Source organism: Scatophagus argus, chromosome 2 (assembly GCF_020382885.2).
Source record: "Scatophagus argus isolate fScaArg1 chromosome 2, fScaArg1.pri, whole genome shotgun sequence".
Lineage (NCBI taxonomy): Eukaryota > Metazoa > Chordata > Actinopteri > Scatophagidae > Scatophagus > Scatophagus argus.
The window spans coordinates 24,409,090-24,430,209 of record NC_058494.1 but is presented as its reverse complement, the minus strand read 5'-3'; the positions used below and the strand labels follow the sequence as shown (position 1 = coordinate 24,430,209).

The 21,120-nt window shown below is 41.2% G+C and overlaps 3 protein-coding genes across 5 annotated transcripts; 2 read left to right on the top strand and 1 right to left on the bottom strand.

Moving 5' to 3' along the window:
• Window positions 1-1,282: 1,282 nt before the first annotated feature.
• Window positions 1,283-6,367, bottom strand: LOC124050204 (contactin-5-like). Its single transcript, XM_046372486.1, has 10 exons — window positions 6,195-6,367; window positions 5,558-5,857; window positions 5,245-5,478; window positions 5,003-5,107; window positions 4,569-4,778; window positions 3,654-3,992; window positions 3,045-3,402; window positions 2,889-2,946; window positions 2,129-2,319; window positions 1,283-1,635 (listed from the first exon to the last, which is right to left on the bottom strand). Exons 1-9 carry the CDS (start codon window positions 6,247-6,249, stop codon window positions 2,146-2,148), a joined length of 1,833 nt encoding a protein of 610 aa, XP_046228442.1. The 5' UTR covers window positions 6,250-6,367; the 3' UTR covers window positions 1,283-1,635; window positions 2,129-2,145.
• Window positions 6,368-8,288: 1,921 nt separating this feature from the next.
• Window positions 8,289-12,187, top strand: LOC124050336 (sialoadhesin-like). Of its 3 annotated transcripts, XM_046372802.1 has the most exons (9): window positions 8,289-8,482; window positions 8,820-9,122; window positions 9,202-9,435; window positions 9,573-10,003; window positions 10,178-10,526; window positions 10,778-11,135; window positions 11,231-11,279; window positions 11,496-11,726; window positions 11,820-12,187. In XM_046372802.1, the coding sequence occupies exons 5-8, from the start codon at window positions 10,361-10,363 to the stop codon at window positions 11,631-11,633; spliced, it is 711 nt and encodes a 236-aa protein (XP_046228758.1). In that variant the 5' UTR covers window positions 8,289-8,482; window positions 8,820-9,122; window positions 9,202-9,435; window positions 9,573-10,003; window positions 10,178-10,360; the 3' UTR covers window positions 11,634-11,726; window positions 11,820-12,187. The 3 variants fall into 3 exon arrangements, with proteins under 3 accessions (XP_046228758.1, XP_046228749.1, XP_046228740.1); XM_046372793.1 differs by having other exon boundaries at window positions 11,496-12,187; XM_046372784.1 differs by lacking the exons at window positions 11,231-11,279; window positions 11,496-11,726; window positions 11,820-12,187 and having other exon boundaries at window positions 9,573-9,677; window positions 9,794-10,003.
• Window positions 12,188-13,073: 886 nt separating this feature from the next.
• LOC124050196 lies at window positions 13,074-19,627 on the top strand. The gene is made up of 9 exons (XM_046372474.1): window positions 13,074-13,648; window positions 13,728-13,961; window positions 14,099-14,203; window positions 14,528-14,737; window positions 16,923-17,267; window positions 17,524-17,799; window positions 17,869-17,938; window positions 18,034-18,091; window positions 18,874-19,627. The coding sequence occupies exons 1-9, from the start codon at window positions 13,246-13,248 to the stop codon at window positions 19,060-19,062; spliced, it is 1,890 nt and encodes a 629-aa protein (XP_046228430.1). The 5' UTR covers window positions 13,074-13,245; the 3' UTR covers window positions 19,063-19,627.
• Window positions 19,628-21,120: the final 1,493 nt, after the last annotated feature.

Here is a 21,120-nt window from a genome sequence, read left to right as displayed (position 1 = left end):
CAACACATTTTCATATGGTCACTTGTATTTATACTGTCTTTAAACACCATATTTAACTTTGCACCCATTGATAACTTGCTTGCAAAGTGCATACACTTTTAAAACATCTCAATCTACTGTAACAGAGTCTTGAGCACATACTTGACTTGACTTTTGACAATTACTGAAGTGTATATTGTATAATAATTAAATATATTAATACAGAAAAACTCCATGACTTGCTTGTTTCTTGCTTGTAGCATTCACACTCTGAATCTGACTTCTCTGTGTTTTCTGAGCCAATTAACCATTCAGAGCCAAGTATAAGACAGTCCAGTTGGCTTTGTTTAAACGTGCCATCTACAGTCTAAAAAGCTATAAAAAGGTTCACTCCAGCACTAAAACAACACATGATTATTTCTCGTGTCAATTAACACAATGATTAAAATGTTACAGAAAAACAAACAAAAAAAAACGTAGGGTTATTGTTTGTTTAATAAGAACTAAAATGGCCTTCAACACAAAATCACTTTGAAACACTGCAGTTCATATAAAATATACTAAAAATTATTTTTTAAAAAATTAAATGTTCAAAAAACACGTACCGGTTCTATCGTCATTAAAAAAATGCGCGAAGGTGTAGGACTGAAGGCAGAGGAAAATGAATCAGCGACTCCTAGCGGCCATTTTAGAAAACCAGCGGTTTGGTATATCATGCTGCCATGTAAAATCATATGACGGTTTTTAAGAGGAAAACAAGTGAAAAATGGGACGAGTTTTCGGACGACAGTCAGCTAACGGTAATACGGTTAGCCGTCACTGGCAACAACGGCATCAGCGCCATAATGTTAACTTAGATGTCACGTAACGTCATGAAGTTTCGCACAAGTCCGTTGACTATTTCATAACTAGCTTGGCGTTAGCTTTCTGGAGCATCTGTTACCCCAGTTATTTAAGTTAAGTTAGTTAACAAAAGATAATAAAGCAAGTTCTTTGAAGTAAGTTTAGGTTCGGGAGCTTAGATATAGAAACGTTTTTAAAAAGAAAGAATCGTTATTTTTAGCTAGCGTTAGCTTAACCGTTTCCGATTGCTAGCATAACTTCACCAACTATCCATTAACTGGCTTGGTTGCTTAGCAACAACGAAGAGCTTAGCATTTTAAAAGCCAGTTAGCCATCTAGCTACCTAGCTACCAATATTTTTCTCCTGATTGAAGTTCAAGGATACGTTGACTTCTGTGCATAGTTTGTCCTGCGTAGAACTCTATTGACTATGGCTTAATATTCCTGGTGGGCTTTGCAAACGGTTTGTATGAGTCTTTTATTATGCAGGTTTGTATTCTGCAGGCTAACGAATAGTTTTGAGGTACGTTTTCATTGCAACTTTGATGAATTTAATCTTTGTTAAGTTTCACAGAAGCGGCATATGTTGAAAAAAGTAAAGTATGTTGTTTCAGTTCTTGCATTTTGACACCATGAAAATATGCACAGAAAGTCTTGTGGTTTAACAGTCTGGACCATGGATTCGTCAGAGTAAATAAAAGGTCCTGTTTTCACTTCCTCAGACAGGAAACAACTGTGATCCTGAAGTGTCCACGACGTGCTGTCTGCTCATTCACGGTAAGATGGTGCAGATAAGCTCACCGACTGGAGCACCTAAGTGTAAATACAGTACAGTGAAAATGAATGGAACAATATCCAGGTTCTGCACACCACAGAGTCAATTTCTATAGGGATCCACTGCCCAGCCAGTGTGTAAAGACAAATATAAAGAAAATAATAAATTTCTAATGTGGGTTAAACATGTAGCATTGTGAGTGTTTTAACATCAGTTTAAGAAGAGCAGTTTTCTAAGGTAAAGAAGTTGCACTGAAACAATCCTATGTTCAGAATGAAAGATCACCTTTGAAGTAAATATGCAGTAAACCAATTTAGACAACCCTTCAAGTTTTAGTAAATCAGATCTGTGGTGTGCTCATTGACAGTGGGAGTGAGTACCATTTAATTTTGATCATCTGACATGGAAATGTAAATAAGATTATGTTCTAGTCTGAAAGGTTCCCAACCTGTAAAACTGAAAACTAAAAAAGAAATTCAGTCTGTCCTTCTGACAGGGCCTGAATTAGATGTAATAGTGAGAGATGCTTACTCAGGGACCGTGTTGGGTCAAAAGCTGACAACAGCATAGGAGACATGCTCGTCTTCTTGGGACTGATGTGGCTGGCCTGTGCTGTAGAAACCATCTGTGTGCTTCTGAGGAAAGTGGATTTTGCTGTAGTGAAGCTCATCCTGCTCTGTTGGTCGAGCTGAGATTTCATCATACACAGGGCCAGAGTTTAACTGCAGAAGAAACAGTAAATATAATATACATTAAGTAACGCAGTATAAAATGATTCCAATAAAAGCTCAGGTGGACATGAGGGTTAGTACAACATAGAAGGTGGTTGGAATACCTATTAGATACCTCAGAAAAGTTGATCAGAAGTTCCGGTTTTTTTTTCTTTTTAATTAAAAATGTGCACAGAAAGCTTAATTGTATGGGAGTTTTTACAGAGAGTAATTTTATAAAATTAGTGGCTAGTAGATATATAATGTTTTACTGAAGAGTGATTGGCCTAATAAGGTCAGAACAAGACTTGATGCACGTCCTACACTGCAAAATATTGGATCATGCAACTCATGGGATGATGTGTTTCTGTGTCACCAATTAAATAGCGTTCATTTAAGAAATAAGAACACCAGGAAAAAATTAAACATGGGTAGGTATGAGTGTATTGAGACTGAAAAATCATAATCATATGTGATTTGAAACTGCCGTTCTAACTTTGGTTGAATAAAAATGATGGTGATGGATAAAAAAATGGTGATGTTTTTTTTATTATGTTTTTTATTCAAGTTCTTCTCTTTACCTGCTGCAGGTTGGCTGAGGTTTCAGTTCTTGAAGATTGGCTGGACTTTCTCTTTTTTCTGGCAGATGAAATGGGTGAATATAAAAATGAAAAGGTCACACCAAACTTCTGCTGAGGGAGTTTCATTACTCTCAAACAGAGCACAGTGTTGCTCACCTAATCCACCAGAAAACAGCAGAGGTTGTTAAAACCAGGAGAGCAGCACCGACTCCTGCAGCTGCTGCTGCTGCTGCTGTCGTCCAGTTTCCTGCTACACTTTGGACAGTGAGAGTGTTTTCATGAGAGCTGATGATCTGGAGGGTTTTGACAGCACAGGAGTAGTTTCCTGCATGCTGCCTGCTGACTGGGTCTAGAAGCAGGTGTTTGCTTTGGTCCTGTGGCAGGGTCAGAGGTCGACTGTTCAGGTACCAGATGTAGTTTGTGTCGTCAGTCAGAGGACAGCTGGTACTGCAGGTCAGTGTGACTCTCTGACCTTCTGTCACCACTGCAGAAGGACTGAAGTCCACTTTCACACCTGACAGATGGTTAGATGGTCAGTAAGACGTCTTATCTCACAAGTCCTCTGAACTAGTGAACAAATATTGATTACTTTTTGATGTCTTTTCATTTAGACTGAGTTGGTAAAATGAATTTTACAGCTGAATATGCTGAATTGACTGAAAGGCAGACTGAACCTGACTTTGACTTTGCTGACTGCTGGTGGTACATGATGTGGAAGTCAGTAATTTACTGTACAAACATAAAGTATTTATTCTACAGAATTACCTGTGACAACCAAAGTCACTGGAAAATCACACTGTGTCCATCCGCTCTCATCTTTCTGGAGGCTGAATGTGTATTCTGCTGAGTCATTCTCAGTCAGGTTAGTGATTGTCAGGATGTGGAGGTTCTTCATGTTGTCGTGGTAACTGACTCGACCTGCAGCCTTCATCTGCTCTTCATCTCCTTCTGTCGCACTTCTCTTTATTTTATACCAGGATTTAGACTTGGGTTGCAGGTAGTTGGGATGAGAATATTCACTTGAAATGTTGACTGAAGAGCCTCTCAGAGCGCAGATTCTCCTGCTCACATAATTCACAGTCCAGCAGTTGTTGTCCACAACACCTGAAATGTGGATGGAAAACAAGAGGCAGTTTCACTTTTTAAGTTACATTAATATTCAAACTAAGACCTGCTGGTCTCAAACTTATATATCTTACAAATTATTTTTTTAAGCAAATATTTCATCAGGTCCATCACAGTTAACAAAAGTGTCTGTTTAATTCATCACTGAAAGCCAAAAATGATTGAGCATTGATTGGATTTATGTCAGAATTTGCTGTTTGTGATCTAACAGGTGATTGACTTGTTTGTAATTCACAGTTAAACACCTCAGATATTTTTACTGTTTAGCTGTATGTCATAAAACAACATGTTGAGACAAACATCAGTGAACAGTATTGGTTGTATGTGTCAACTTTCTAAGGCACATCAGTAACAGAGACTGAAAGAAACTTAACCAGAAATACAAATCATAACCCGACTGCTGCAGCATAACAATGAAAATCAGACTGAATCACGTCTACATCCTGTGGCATTTAAACATTATCAAAGTCTAATATTTCTCATTGCCTTTTGAAAACAGTTAACAAATGTTCCATTCCACAAGTTATAACAGACGTTAAGTTGGTTTGTACTCACAGACTGCAGTGGAGAGCAGATCTTCGTGGCCTTTTACAGCACAGGAGAAGCTGTCAGCAGAGGAGTTGGGAACCAAAATTTGGGATTTCTCAGAGAGTCTTTGTAAGAGTCTGTTCTTATACCATATGAAGGCAGTGAGAGGACAGCTGGTGTTACAAGTCAGTCTGACGTGGTCTGATATGGCTGCAGGACTCCTCTGAACATGTATGTCTGTTACATAAATGTAAAAACTGATGACAGAAATTATTAAATATTAACCTAAAACATGGCTAATCATGAAAGAGAGAGTGTGCAAAACAAAACAAAGATCAGAAAAGAAAGAAAGCAAAACAATGAACACAAACAAGCCTCCATTTTGAAAAGATGGCTTGTAATGGGATTAGTGTTGTGGAGATGTGTGTGTGTGTGTTTGCTGGATGTTTGAGAAACGTAACCTGTTGGATATGTGATGGAGCAGGGCTCATCCACTGATGTCTGCTGAGAAGAACACATTGTGCCTCCAGCATAGGTCACCTTAAAGCAGCTTGATGTGACAGAATCTGCACAAAAACACATGTGATACTTTATTTTCTGGTGTACACAGTAACAGTACTTCAAGAACTTCATCATGTGAGGTTCCAGTGCCTGATTAATAAATGTACTTTTTCATGACAACGAGCCAAATGTTGTCACTCACCCACTGAGACTTCAGGGGCTCTGAGATCCTCGTAGCCTTTGATAGCACAGGAGTATCTGACTGCTTCCTCACTGCTGACCAGCTGTTGGTACCAGGGAGACCAGTCCTGATAGAGAAACTCTCTGTTCTTGTACCACATGTAGGCTGCAGGGTTTCCAGTCAGAGGACAGCTGGTGCTACACATCAGTGTTACTGTGTGTCCCTCTGTGGTGGGAATCACCTTCACCTGCAGCTCTGACATGATGGGGAGTCAAATAAGAATTAATATACTGAAGTCACTGTTGAAGTCATTCATTACTGACAGCCACTGTACCTGCAACACGAAGCTGAATCTCATCGTACCAGCAGCGGGTTGGCTGGGTTTCCTCTCTGAAGCAATAACTGTTTTGATCACTTTCTCTAACATCTTTGATTGTTAGAGTTGGGTGATTCTCTTCAGACATGTTGTACGTTACACGATTTCCATCTGCAGTGAGTTCATTCTGAACATATGCAGATCCATTCCAGTGTACAGTGTACCATTTCATGGGTGAAGTGGGATGTTGAGGTGAGCAGGTCAGATCCACTGATGAACCTTTTAATGCACAGATGCTGCTTGTTTGTCCCTGAACCCCTTTAACAGAAGAGTTTATTAGCACACATCTGGTCAGGTTGATTATCTTATAACATACGTTTCTATTTGTCTCAGTGATAATATATAATATTTTAAAGGATCGTGCTGACATGCTGTAATTCATTTTAAAACAGCCCCGTAAGTTAAAATCCTGGCAGTAAACACCAAATCTTGTTTTCTGTGACTCACTGGAACTCCTGCACTGCAGATAATCTTTCCTTTTTTCTTCTGGTTTCACTTTTATATTTGTTTAAATTCACGTAAGCTTCATCTCAGACACACACTGTAGGTCTATCAAAAATATTGTAATATAAGGAGGAAAATCAGTTATTCATACCTGAAATGTACAGGATGAAGCCCATGAAAACACATCCAGCTTGTGCCAACAACATGGTGGTCGTCGTCTTCAACTTCTAATCAGAAAGTTGATTGAATTAAATGAGTGACCTCAGTCCAACTGCTGTGTTTCTGAAAGAATCAACAGCAGTTTCCTTCAGAGACACAGAGGACTGTTGGTCAGTTTGAGATCGGCTTGCAGACAAACTGCATGCAGCTCACTTCCTTCCTCATTATTATTCAGAGTGAGCAGAGACCTCTGGTGAAGAATCTCTGTAGTGCCGCAGGTATTTGATGTCACGTTTTGTCAACCCTGACTTTAACTTCAGTTTGTATTTTATTACAAATACTATTATTATTTTTTACCCCGATTTGTTACACAGTGATGGAGTGTCTTCATGTCACATGCAACTTTTTTGGGTTTATAAAACAAACAAACAAACAAAAAACAAAAACATGGTCTCTGTAGAGGAAACTGTTGATACACCATGCTGTTCTCTGCTCACTTTGCTCTTTGGCTTCTTGTCCTCTTGCGTGTTTGACTTAGACAAAATGCATCACGCCTCCTATTTGAAGATGTGTCCTGTAGGTCTCAACTTTGTTGGTTTGCTTCTGCTTATGAAGCTTTTAGGAAACTTGTCCTCCACATGAGCTCAGATTGAAGTGGAAAGTTATGGTGGAGTAAAGATCATCTTTGTGGTTCTCAGAGAAGTGGAGTCTGCAGTAGTGATGGTCATCCTGCTCTGCTGATGGAGCTGACATATTTTCATACGTGGCATCAGGGTTTGGCTGAGGAGACGAGACAAATAACAGGACGTCATATTGCATTAAAAGGTTTGGTTGACTGTCATGTCAGAGTTTTATAAAATGCAACCACAGCTGAATGGGACATGTTTTTGCTGCCGTCCAGAGGAAGGAAATGATGATTTCTTTTGGAAGAGAAGCAGTTGAGAAGATGGACTGGGTTAGACAAACATCACCATCTTCTCAACTGCTTCTCTTCCAAAAGGAATCATCATTTCATTCTTCTGGACGGCAGCAAAAACATGTCCCATTCAGCTGTGGTTGCATTTTATAAAACTCAACCAAACCTTTTAATGCAATATGACGTCCTGTTATTTGTCTCGTCTCCTCAGTCAAACCCTGGTGCCATGTATGAAAACATGTCAGCTCCATCAGCAGAGCAGGATGACCATCACTACTGCAGACTCCACTTCTCTGAGAACCACAAAGATGATCTCTACTCCAGCATAACTTTCCACTTCAATCTGAGCTCATGTGGAGGACAAGTTTCCTAAAAGCTTCATAAGCAGAAGCAAACCAACAAAGTTGAGACCTACAGGACACATCTTCAAATAGGAGGCGTGATGCATTTTGTCTGAGTCAAACATGCAAGAGGACAAGAAGCCAAAGAGCAAAGTGAGCAGAGAACAGCATGAAACACTGTGTCAAACACGGCCTCCATATTTTATGACCAAAAAGACCACAGATCAGATTCTTTGACAACCTTTTCACTGTTGTACCAAAGCCCCATTAGCAGCAGGTGAATCATCGTCTCACCTGGACATAAAAGAAGCATTTCTGTTACGTTACAATGGAAGAATTTCGACTTGGGAAGGAAATGTGTGTGTTGACTGTGCATTTCAAGTGGCTCATGCGGCTGTTTCTGGTGTGCTTCATGTTGTGTTACTTTCCATATGATTTGCAGGTGTGTCTGAAAAACTCTTTGCAGAATTGTTTTACTATCAAAACTGCATGGAACTCTGCATGCAACGCGGTGGACTAAAAGATCAGATGTATTTGGTGTGTCAACAGTTTCCTCTTCAGAGACCATGTTTTTGTTTTTTGTTTGTTTGTTTGTTTTATAAACCCAAAAAAGTTGCATGTGACATGAAGACACTCCATCACTGTGTAACAAATCGGGGTAAAAAATAATAATAGTATTTGTAATAAAATACAAACTGAAGTTAAAGTCAGGGTTGACAAAACGTGACATCAAATACCTGCGGCACTACAGAGATTCTTCACCAGAGGTCTCTGCTCACTCTGAATAATAATGAGGAAGGAAGTGAGCTGCATGCAGTTTGTCTGCAAGCCGATCTCAAACTGACCAACAGTCCTCTGTGTCTCTGAAGGAAACTGCTGTTGATTCTTTCAGAAACACAGCAGTTGGACTGAGGTCACTCATTTAATTCAATCAACTTTCTGATTAGAAGTTGAAGACGACGACCACCATGTTGTTGGCACAAGCTGGATGTGTTTTCATGGGCTTCATCCTGTACATTTCAGGTATGAATAACTGATTTTCCTCCTTATATTACAATATTTTTGATAGACCTACAGTGTGTGTCTGAGATGAAGCTTACGTGAATTTAAACAAATATAAAAGTGAAACCAGAAGAAAAAAGGAAAGATTATCTGCAGTGCAGGAGTTCCAGTGAGTCACAGAAAACAAGATTTGGTGTTTACTGCCAGGATTTTAACTTACGGGGCTGTTTTAAAATGAATTACAGCATGTCAGCACGATCCTTTAAAATATTATATATTATCACTGAGACAAATAGAAACGTATGTTATAAGACAATCAACCTGACCAGATGTGTGCTAATAATCTCTTCTGTTAAAGGGGTTCAGGGACAAACAAGCAGCATCTGTGCATTAAAAGGTTCATCAGTGGATCTGACCTGCTCACCTCAACATCCCACTTCACCCATGAAATGGTACACTGTACACTGGAATGGATCTGCATATGTTCAGAATGAACTTGCTGCAGATGGAAATCGTGTAACGTACAACATGTCTGAAGAGAATCACCCAACTCTAACAATCAAAGATGTTAGAGAAAGTGATCAAAACAGTTATTGCTGCAGGAAGAAAACTGACCAGCCACACTCCTGCTGGTACAATCGGATTCAGCTTCGTGTTACAGGTACAGTGGCTGTCAGTAATGAATGACTTCAACAGTGACTTCAGTATATTAATTCTTATTTGACTCCCCATCATGTCAGAGCTGCAGGTGAAGGTGATTCCCACCACAGAGGGACACACAGTAACACTGATGTGTAGCACCAGCTGTCCTCTGACTGGAAACCCTGCAGCCTACATGTGGTACAAGAACAGAGAGTTTCTCTATCAGGACTGGTCTCCCTGGTACCAACAGCTGGTCAGCAGTGAGGAAGCAGTCAGATACTCCTGTGCTATCAAAGGCTACGAGGATCTCAGAGCCCCTGAAGTCTCAGTGGGTGAGTGACAACATTTGGCTGGTTGTCATGTAAAAGTACATTTATTAATCAGGCACTGGAACCTCACATGATGAAGTTCTTGAAGTACTGTTACTGTGTACACCAGAAAATAAAGTATCACATGTGTTTTTGTGCAGATTCTGTCACATCAAGCTGCTTTAAGGTGACCTATGCTGGAGGCACAATGTGTTCTTCTCAGCGGACATCAGTGGATGAGCCCTGCTCCATCACATATCCAACAGGTTACGTTTCTCAAACATCCACCAAACACACACACGCACACACACATCTTCACAACACTAATCCATTTCAAGCCATTTAATAATTTCTGTCATCAGTTTTTACATTTATGTAACAGACATACATGTTCAGAGGAGTCCTGCAGCCATATCAGACCACGTCAGACTGACCTGTAACACCAGCTGTCCTCTCACTGCCTTCATATGGTATAAGAACAGACTCTTACAAAGACACTCTGAGAAATCCCAAATTTTGGTTCCCAACTACTCTGCTGACAGCTTCTCCTGTGCTGTGAAAGGCCACGAAGATCTGATCTCCACTGCAGTCTGTGAGTACAAACCAACTTAACGTCTGTTATAACTTGTGGAACAGGACATTTGTTAACTGTTTTCAAAAAGCAGCTAATACAAAGCTGACATTTTGTAGCACACAGGAATTTTAGTTTGAATATTAATGTAACTTAAAAAGTGAAACTGCCTCTTGTTTTCCATCCACATTTCAGGTGTTGTGGACAACAACTGCTGGACTGTGAATTATGTGAGCAGGAGAATCTGCGCTCTGAGAGGCTCTTCAGTCAACATTTCAAGTACCTAAATATTCTCATCCCAACTACCGGTACCTGCAACCTGAGTCTAAATTCTGGTATAAAATAAAGAGAAGTGGGACAGAAGGAGATGAAGAGCAGATGAAGGCTGCAGGTCGAGTGAGTTACCACGACAACATGAAGAACCTCCACATCCTGACAATCACTAACCTGACTGAGAATGACTCAGCAGAATACACATTCAGACTCCAGAAAGATGAGAGCCGATGGACACAGTCTGATTTTCCAGTGACTTTGGTTGTCACAGGTAATTCTGTAGAATAAGTACTTTATGTTTGTACAGTAAATTACTGACTTCCACATCATGTACCACAAGCAGTCAGCAGAGTCAAAGTCAGGTTCAGTCTGCCTTTCAGTCAATTCAGCATATTCAGCTGTAAAATTCATTTTACCAACTCAGTCTAAATGAAAAGACATCAAAAAGTAATCAATATTTGTTCACTAGTTCAGAGGACTTGTGAGATAAGACGTCTTACTGACCATCTAACCATCTGTCAGGTGTGAAAGTGGACTTCAGTCCTTCTGCAGTGGTGACAGAAGGTCAGAGAGTCACACTGACCTGCAGTACCAGCTGTCCTCTGACTGACGACACAAACTACATCTGGTACCTGAACAGTCGACCTCTGACCCTGCCACAGAACCAAAGCAAACACCTGCTTCTAGACCCAGTCAGCAGGCAGCATGCAGGAAACTACTCCTGTGCTGTCAAAACCCTCCAGATCATCAGCTCTCATGAAAACACTCTCACTGTCCAAAGTGTAGCAGGAAACTGGACAGCAGCAGCAGCTGCAGCAGCTGCAGGAGTCGGTGCTGCTCTCCTGGTTTTAACAACCTCTGCTGTTTTCCGGTGGATTAGGTGAGAAACACTGTGATCTGTTCCCAAACAATGACAGTCACACACTAACCTGACGTCACTGATTAATTTTGATGTTCACTCATTTCACTGAACAGAAGAGAGAAGACGTCCAGCCAGTCCCCAAGAAGTGAAGCCTCAGAGCAGGTAAAGCAACGTACTTGAACACTTCTGTTAGCTTAGACAAACATCACCATCTTCTCAACTGCTTCTCTTCCAAAAGAAATCATCATTTCCTTCCTCTGGACGGCAGCAAAATCTTGTCCCATTCAGCTGTGGTTGCATTTCATAAAACTCTGACATGACAGTCAACCAAACCTTTTAATGCAATATGACGTCCTGTTATTTGTCTCGTCTCCTCAGCCAAACCCTGATGCCACGTATGAAAACATGTCAGCTCCATCAGCACAGCAGGATGACCATCACTACTGCAGACTCCACTTCTCTGAGAACCACACAGATGATCTCTACTCCACCATCCAGCCAAAGCCTTCTGACTAAACAAGTCAGCCTCCCCTCGTAGTGTCAATAACTGGAATAACTTCAGTATCACAGCAGGCACAGACAAGCAGAAATCTGAGTGCAGACATAAAGATGAGCACATATTTTACTGCTGAACTCAGTGGGAAACTTTTCTCTTTGGTTGCTTTCCACACGTCTGGCTGAGGACTCATGGGGGTCAAACAGTTCTGTTCCCAGCCTTACCCGACTCTCTGGGAGAACACGAGGCTGCTCCTTCTTGCTTTCTTATCCCCTGAAACCAACTTCTGTGCAGCCTGCAGTGAAGAAACTCACAGAGAGCCACCAAGAGGAAGACTCACGTCATCTTTCAGAGCAATTGAGCTCATTTCCTTTGACAGTGAACTTAAATGGGCCCATAGTATTTATAGCCCACATAACCTTCTGATTTTTTTGCCCAGTAGCCACAGACTTCTGCCTTGGTGGTCTGTGTTTCCACTGGAACAGTCAAGAAGACTGCTTTTTGTCTGACATTTCTGATTGTGTGCTGTTTGTGATCAGTAATGAGACCTAATTAAAGTTTGAATGTGAAAACAGTTTCATTCACTCATTAATGTTTTGTAGATATTTCAGTTAAATCTGTTGGTGTTGAATCTCATGCTTTATTAACAATGTTAATAATAATAATCAAACTTAATGTTAATGTCAGCTTCTCATATCTCTGCACTTAGTAGTTGCAAAAACACTGTGGACAGTAATAGAATTATATTAAGGAAACTGCTTTTGTTTGTCTTGTTTACTTCTTATTCCTCATCAACAAGATCTGCAGTGTGTTAAAAAGGAGGAAGTTTTTTTCTCATAGAAGTTTGTTTCAGTTATAAACTAACTGCAGACAACTCTTTCTGTCACGTCTGCTCTCGCTGAAGCAACTTTCACACCTTTTTGATGGATTCATGCTGCAGTTTACAGTACAGTATACACATGTGTGCTGTATGAAGAGCTGATAGACTAAAAGTAACTAATAATAAATTCAAATCATCATTCTGAACGACAAAGTGAAGAAAAACACACTGAGTCCATTCTGAGGCTTCCCATGTCAAAATCTTTAATGCAATATAGAAATTTTATTTTATTAAACTAAGAATACTGACAATGAAAGAGGAAGGAAGTTTGCGTTTGGTCTCAGAGCTGCATGTTGTGTGAACCACTAAAATACAAACCAGCACCAACCAACACCACCAGCCTGTTCACTCCAGCCTTCACTCTGGAAGAGAGAACTGACTTTTATCTGTCTTCATTATTTTTTGAAAGGCTTGTATTCCAAATAATTCAGCTGTTGAGGTCTCGCTCATACAAATGCTGTTACACCTTTTGATTAGAAAGCTGAAGGATTCAACAGCCATGTTGCTGACAGAAGCTGGATGTGTTTGTCTGGGTTTCATCCTGCTCATCTCAGGTATGACTGACTTTCTCATATGATGCTGATTAACTGTGAACTCGACATGAAGACGTGACGTGAGTTTTACGAGTGTACAGGACTGTATGAGTTGGTTTGTGGACAAATTGCAGGAAATGCAGACTGATTTAAATTTGAACAAGGAATACATGTTAGCTATCAAGATGTCCACATATTCTGCTGCTGTGAGCTTTTCAGATGCTTTACAGCTTGAGACAGTATCATCATTTGGTGATCAGTACGGAGAAGAATGTTATAAGAAATACAAACCTGACCAGATGTGTGCTAATAAACTCTTCTGTTAAAGGGGTTCAGGGACAAACAAGCAGCATCTGTGCATTAAAAGGTTCATCAGTGGATCTGACCTGCTCACCTCAACATCCCACTTCACCCATGAAATGGATACACTGGGATGGATCTGCAAATGTTTGGAATGAACTCGCTGCAGATGGAAATCGTGTAACGTACAACATGTCTGAAGAGAATCACCCAACTCTAACAATCAAAGATGTTAGAGAAAGTGATCAAACCATTTATTGCTGCAGAGAGAAAACCTGGAAAACCCGCTGCTGGTACGATCAGATTCAGCTGCATGTTACAGGTACAGTGGCTGTCAGTAATGAATGACTTCAACAGTGACTTCAGTATATTAATTCTTATTTGACTCCCCATCATGTCAGAGCTGCAGGTGAAGGTGATTCCCACCACAGAGGGACACACAGTAACACTGATGTGTAGCACCAGCTGTCCTCTGACTGGAAACCCTGCAGCCTACATGTGGTACAAGAACAGAGAGTTTCTCTATCAGGACTGGTCTCCCTGGTACCAACAGCTGGTCAGCAGTGAGGAAGCAGTCAGATACTCCTGTGCTATCAAAGGCTACGAGGATCTCAGAGCCCCTGAAGTCTCAGTGGGTGAGTGACAACATTTGGCTGGTTGTCATGTAAAAGTACATTTATTAATCAGGCACTGGAACCTCACATGATGAAGTTCTTGAAGTACTGTTACTGTGTACACCAGAAAATAAAGTATCACATGTGTTTTTGTGCAGATTCTGTCACATCAAGCTGCTTTAAGGTGACCTATGCTGGAGGCACAATGTGTTCTTCTCAGCAGACATCAGTGGATGAGCCCTGCTCCATCACATATCCAACAGGTTACGTTTGTCAAACATCCACCAAACACACACACACACACACACACACACGCACAGTCCTCTTAACACCTCGGATGTCTTCACATTCAGTTTTTATAGAAGAGGTGATGACGCATTTCTTTAATCTGTCACTTTTTTGCTTTCTTGACAAAAATAAAATCCATTTTTACTTCCTCATTGACTCAGAGAGTTTTGTTGTTTGATCGTTTCTGTACTCACCAGAGTTTCAGAGTTTGCACTCAACAAATCGTGTATTTGTAACTAAAGTTTTACACTAAACATGTTACAGCAAGTGATGATAATGCATTCATTATGTCCCAACAGAAGTACATGTTCAAAAGACTCCTGCACAGCGTGGTGTCACACTGAGCTGTCAGACCGTCTGTCCTCTGAGTGACGCCCACACTGCCTACATGTGGTACACAGGAGGATTCAGATACTTGGGCAGTAAACAGTTTTCACGTTCCCGGTCCTCTCATGAAAGCTTCTCCTGTGCTGTCGAAGGCCTTGAGGATCTGCTGTCTGCTCCCGTCTGTGAGTATGAGCCTGTTTACAAACTGTGTGGTCTGTTTTCCTGTATGGGACAGTTCAATTCAGTTTATTTATATTTTTATTATTATTATTGTTTTTTAAAACTTTTCTCAAGGCACTTTCCAATTAGAGCAGGTCCAGACCAAACTCTTTAATTAACTTTTTAATACAGAGAACCCAATATTCCCCTTTGAGTAAACGCTTGGCGACAGTAGCGAGGAAAAACTGCCTTTTCGAAGGCAGAAACCTCAGAGCAGATCCCGGCTCAAGGTGGGCAGCCATCTGCCGTGACTGGTTTGGTTAAGAGGGAGAGGGAGGGGCGTGAGAGAAGGAACACACAAACAGATGCGTAGCAGCAGTAATACTAGAAGTATTGGAACTGTAGATAATGATGAAGTATGAACTATGGTGATTATGATAAAAATGGTAGTAACAATCATAATGGTAGTATCTGTACAGAGTGGTAAAGTAGAGTAGAATTAAAATAGATTATGACTAAACAGTAGACACTGGAGGTTCCCAGCAGGACTGCAGCAGGAGGTCTGACCACGATGACCACGCAGCTTGAGGCCACAGCTGAGCCATCTAGCATTGCTGTATCATTGGATAATTTGTTGAACATTGCTTATCATGAATCTGTCCCCAGTCTAAAGTGAGGACTTGCTCATTTTCTCATTAATCACTCCACCACACCCAAAGCTTTCCTGCCCATCCAGTTGGGGAATCGAACCGGCAACCGTCTGTCCACAAGCCGCTTCTTCAACCTCTAGGCCACAGCTGCCCCGGGTCAAGCAGTAATTAGAAGGTTACTGAGGGACAGCTGCAAGTTTATGGTCTGGTAGTTGTAGAATAAAGCCAAAAAAGACTAATAAAGAGTCAATATGCTCCCAATATGCATGCTAATAAGTAAGCAGTTGATGGTTAATGTGCTCTCTCATCTAAAGTACGACCAAAGTTTTTTATGGGTATCACAAATTGAAAATGAGTTTGTGTCTTCTTGTTTACCTGATCATCAAATCGCTCATGAATGTGCGTTGACAACTTGTGGCCACTAGATGTCCCTGTAGAGTGAGAGTCAGTCAGTGAACACAGCAGCTTTGTCTGTCACTAAACCCCAGAGTCGTGAAATCCGCTGGTGTTTTTGCAGCTGAGAAAGCAACAGCATTGACCCGTGTTGCCACAAGCTAATGAATAATAAAACTAACTGATGCTAAATCAAACAACTCTCTGAAACACACAAAGTTAAACTATGAGCTGAAGCCAGTCTGCTACCTAACAAGTGTCTAAAGCCAACCTACTGAATACTGTAAACACAGAACTAACTATGAGATTAACACCAAAGTCAAAATCTGTGCTGACAGCACAATGAAACAAGTCAGTCACGATATTAAATCCACGTAATCCTCTAAAACCGCTCCTCACTCTCAACGACCTTCAGTTGTAATAGCCGGTTTCAACCTGTAGAGGGCAGTCGCTGTGCATGTCTACAACACAAAACGGAAAATTCAAATACTTCCCACTAAAATGTGAAGATTTGGACCTGAATCAATCAGTAACGCTACTAAATAATAAAATACTTAGATTGATTTTCAACAGGAAAAAAGGTGATTTAGGGGTTTCATTGCTCTTTAACAATTAGAAACATTTTCTTGAAGTCACAGCAGGAATGTAAGAAATAAACACAGTGTATAGACTCATAAAAACGAATCCCTCTCAGTTATCACTTATGACACACTAGATGTGTGTGTTGGTGTTTGCATCTGCAGAATCTCCCTTTATTTTCTTATTTTCTGATTATTTTGTTGTGTTCAGTACATTTCTGGGAATGAGGCTCAACAATCAACAATCTTTCTCCTGAATCGCTTAATGGTGTGTTTACAAACAGCAACTGACAGCTCCTGCATGTTATGCCTTAACAACATTCTCATTTGAATGCATGTAGGTGGACGTGAAGAGCAGAAAACAGAAAAACACACATTCATTTTCCACTTTTGATACTCACCAAAATATATAGGAAATAAAACAAATCATTGATCTGTTTGTGTTTTTTATTATGCAAATTTACTGTAAGTCATCAAAGTAAAAACACAAAGACTGAGACACCACTTGTTGTTAATTCTGTTAATGGCTGATGATACTCAGCATTTAAACTGAAACTCCTCCTGTTGTTCTTTTCTCTGTATTTCAGGTCTTGATGATTATTGGAACTGCTGGAGTGTGAATTATGTCAGCAGGAGAATCTGCACTCTGAGAGGCTCTTCAGTCAACATTTCAAGTGAATATTCTCATCCCAACCAGCAGCGACCAAAATCTAAATCCTGGTATAAAATAAATAGAAGGGGGACTAAAAGAGATGAAGAGAAGATGAAGCCTGCAGGTCGAGTGAGTTACCACGACAACATGAAGAACCTCCACATCCTGACAATCACTAACCTGACTGAGAATGACTCAGCAGAATACACATTCAGACTTCAGCAACAAGATAGACGATGGAAACGATCTGATGTTCTTGGAGTGACTTTGGTTGTCACAGGTAATTCTGTAGTGTTTTGTTTTATTTGGTTTTCTTGCTGGAATTTGCACACGACTTTTTCTGTACCTTCACCCAAAACTTCTGGACTTTTCAGGAGCGCAATTCCACCATTTTGAGGTCGATTTATGTTTCAGAATCTAATGTGCAGAAGTCCTGGAGTTGCTTTTGTTGAGAGCACCAACAGATTAGATATTAGATATGCAGGACTTATTCTTTATGTTTGAGAACATTTACTGACCATCTAACCATCTGTCAGGTGTGAAAGTGGACTTCAGTCCTTCTGCAGTGGTGACAGAAGGTCAGAGAGTCACACTGACCTGCAGTACCAGCTGTCCTCTGACTGACGACACAAACTACATCTGGTACCTGAACAGTCGACCTCTGACCCTGCCACAGGACCAAAGCAAACACCTGCTTCTAGACCCAGTCAGCAGGCAGCATGCAGGAAGCTACTCCTGTGCTGTCAAAACCCTCCAGATCATCAGCTCTCATGAAAACACTCTCACTGTCCAAAGTGTAGCAGGAAACTGGACAGCAGCACCGACTCCTGCAACACAGACTCCTGCAACACCGACTTCTGCAGCACCGACTGCTGCAGCAGCAGCAGCAGCTGCAGGAGTCGGTGCTGCTCTCCTGGTTTTAACAACCTCTGCTGTTTTCTGGTGGATTTGGTGAGCAACACTGTGATCTGGCACGTTCCAATGACATCTGAGTTCCAAACTACATTTGCTTGTTCATGTGTACATTCATTAATTTCACTATCCAGGAGAAAGAGGACTTCAGCTCAGTCTCCTCAGCATGAATCAACAGACAACATGGAGCAGGTAAATACCAGACATTTCAACAAAGTTCTCGCACGTTTAAGTCTTATTAACAAGGCTGTAGGATTTAAAACTGCAAAGGAGTCAGAACCTGTTGTTGGTCACTTTGACTCGGTGTTAATCAGTTTGTTACTGTGACACAGTGAGCACAGCACAGTCAGTTCAACTGCTTCTTATCAAGGAGGAGAAATTAAGAAATTCTGCTGACAAAGTAAAAACAAAAGCTGCAATAATATTAGATGCACAACTGTTTTCAGTTTTATTAACAAACATATTTTGGACAGAATCTTTACGCTTCAGGCTCTACAGTATCTCAGAGTTACTCCTGCTATTGACTCCTTACTGTGTAAGTCTTTGTTTCAGTCCGGTCTCTTTTCCAGGCAGTCAGATGCCAGTGTTTTGTCAGGTGACCAGGTCACCAGCCTTTCGACTAACTCCAGTGTCTGCAATGTTAGACGTTCAGAGCAACTGCTCCACTCAACATTGTACATAAAGGGTCGAGAGCCCAAGAAGGTCTGTAGGTCAGGGTAGACACAGGTCCTTCACCCTGGAGACGAGGGTTTATGTCCTCTCACAGCCAAGTGTAAAAGATATTTTCCTAAATCCTAACCCTCAGCAAACAGAGTATGTGTGCATCTGTAAGAGACGCTGAGGGGAGCGACAAAGTGGCGTTATGATTTAACACTGTTCACTCTTCCAAAAAGACTTCATCCTCCCTGTCATCAGAGTAGAGGATCAGTGTGCTACGATGGAAACTAACCTGATTTGTCTCGTCTCCTCAACAGATAAACCCTGGTCCTTTGTATGAAAACATATCAGCTCAACCAGCAGAGCCAGAGGAGCTTTACTATGAGACAGTCCACGTTTCTAAGACCCAGACAGATCGCTCCACTGTCCAACCACGTCAGCCCCAAGAACAGGAGCTCGTAACTTATGCCGTGGTCAACTTTGGATCCAGGGGGACCCTTGAGTGAGCATCTCTTAACTTAGCGACCGATTCAGGATCTGCTTTGTGGCCTTCCTCATATAATCAGTGGTACTATTTTAACAACCTCCATACACAGTGACGTGTTGAGGGCAACTTTTCTGCCTGATAATCCTGACTTTTCACATTTCAAGGCTTCTCTCTATTATTTCAAGGCTAATGTGGACCAGGAGTCCCCAAAAATCCCTGAGCCTCACAAGCAAGTGTTTGTGTAGAAACAGTAATGCCTCATATCAGCTGTGTGCTAAAAAGACAAATGTGTAAATCATTGCCTGAGTCAAACCGTCATTGTCAGGGGTGCATGAGTGTTTGACGTTCCTGTTGTCACACCAGTTGTTGTTCACCATCAGACACACACACTTCACCTCCCCTTGATTTACCAGACTCGCCTGTCCTGTCCTTGCGGTGAACTGAGAAGAACTCCGCTGGTTGACCGGCGTGGTCCGGAGTCAGGGGGGTCAGCCATGTCTCAGTGAGGCAGATGACATTACAGTCCCGTATATCCCTCTGGAACTTTATTCTGGCCCTGAGTTCATCACGCTTGTTTTCCAGTGACTGGACGTTGGCGTGTAGAATGCTGGGCAGAGATGAATGGTGTGCTCTGCGTCATCTTTTAAAGATGTCTAAATTTGGTAAGGTCTTGACATCCGAGGGTCACTGGTTCGATTCCCCCACCGGACGGGCAGGAAAAATTTGGGTGTGGTGGAGTGATTGATGCGACAAATGCTCCCCCCTCCATTAGCCGGCTGATGTGCCCTTGAGCAAGGCACTTAACCCCCAATATGCTCCCTGGGGGCTTGATGCTGCCCACTGCTCCTGTGTGTGTTTCACTGCATGTAATTTGCTGAGTGTTGCATGTGTGTGTTCAACTAAGGATGGGATAAATGCAGAAGATGAATTCAGTGTGTGTATGAGAAAATATATATACTGTCAATAAAGTGATTCTTCTTCTTCTGTCTGAGCCAAATAAACGCTTGCACTCAGATGTTGATAGAAACTTGATACAAAGATTAAAACAGTTAAGTCACCTTGTCATTGGCAGTAACCCTTCACACAGTCAGCGAAACAGAAGTCTGTGTGAACCAAACTGAATCATTTTCCTGAGCTTTCACACAAAGTGACCACGTTGTCTCCTCCAGGATAGCAAAAGGTTTCTTGCTATGAGCAACATGAACAGCAACCGAACTGCCAGCTGTGGTGGATTTTGAGCGACTTGTCAAAGCGCCTGAAGCCCATCCGACTTCCTTCAGTGTTCTTTTCAGCTTGCCAACACATCTCAGGTGCTTTGTGTGTGAGGGTCTTTGTGTGTGGGTGTCTTTGTGTGTGAGTGTCTTTGTGTGTGAGTGTCTTTGTGTGTGAGTGTATCTGGAGCTGCGATGGTTTTAGCCAATCGCTTGGCTGAGTTTCCCCACATTCAACACACTGTGGTTTCACACACTGTCTGCCATTATGAATCCAAATTTAATGCAATCATGGTTAAATGTTCTCCCCCCCTCTCATTATACAACCTGTGAAAAAGGCCTCTAAAAACAGGTCCATGATAATACAAAAAATAAAATACATGTTCAATATGTACACAATACACACACTTATTGGCATGAAGAACTCAAAAACATTTTCACACAAAAGCACACACGACATTTCTCATTCTCAAGTGATTTTTGTTTTTTACAATGAAATACAACCCAGTGGACAGTTTGAATACAACCTGACACCCTGAGAAGACCCTTAGGTGAAATTAAAAACATATTTTTCACGTCATTATGACAGCAAACGCATATAAAAAAAGAAAACACATTCAGAAGGGGACAAAGTACATTTACTTGAGTATATTTTTCATCTCTCTTTGAAGTGGGCAGATTCATTTCCTTTTCTGAAATGCAATCCTACGTCTGCCGGACACGTTGTTTAAAACGCAGTGTGGTTTGAACAGTTCAGGCTGAACTTGGTGTTGGCTACGGCAGAAAATGCTTGATAAATTTGAAATGAAGGAAGATTCATATTGTTCTAAATGTCCGAAGTTCACTTTGTTTGTCACAGCTGAAGC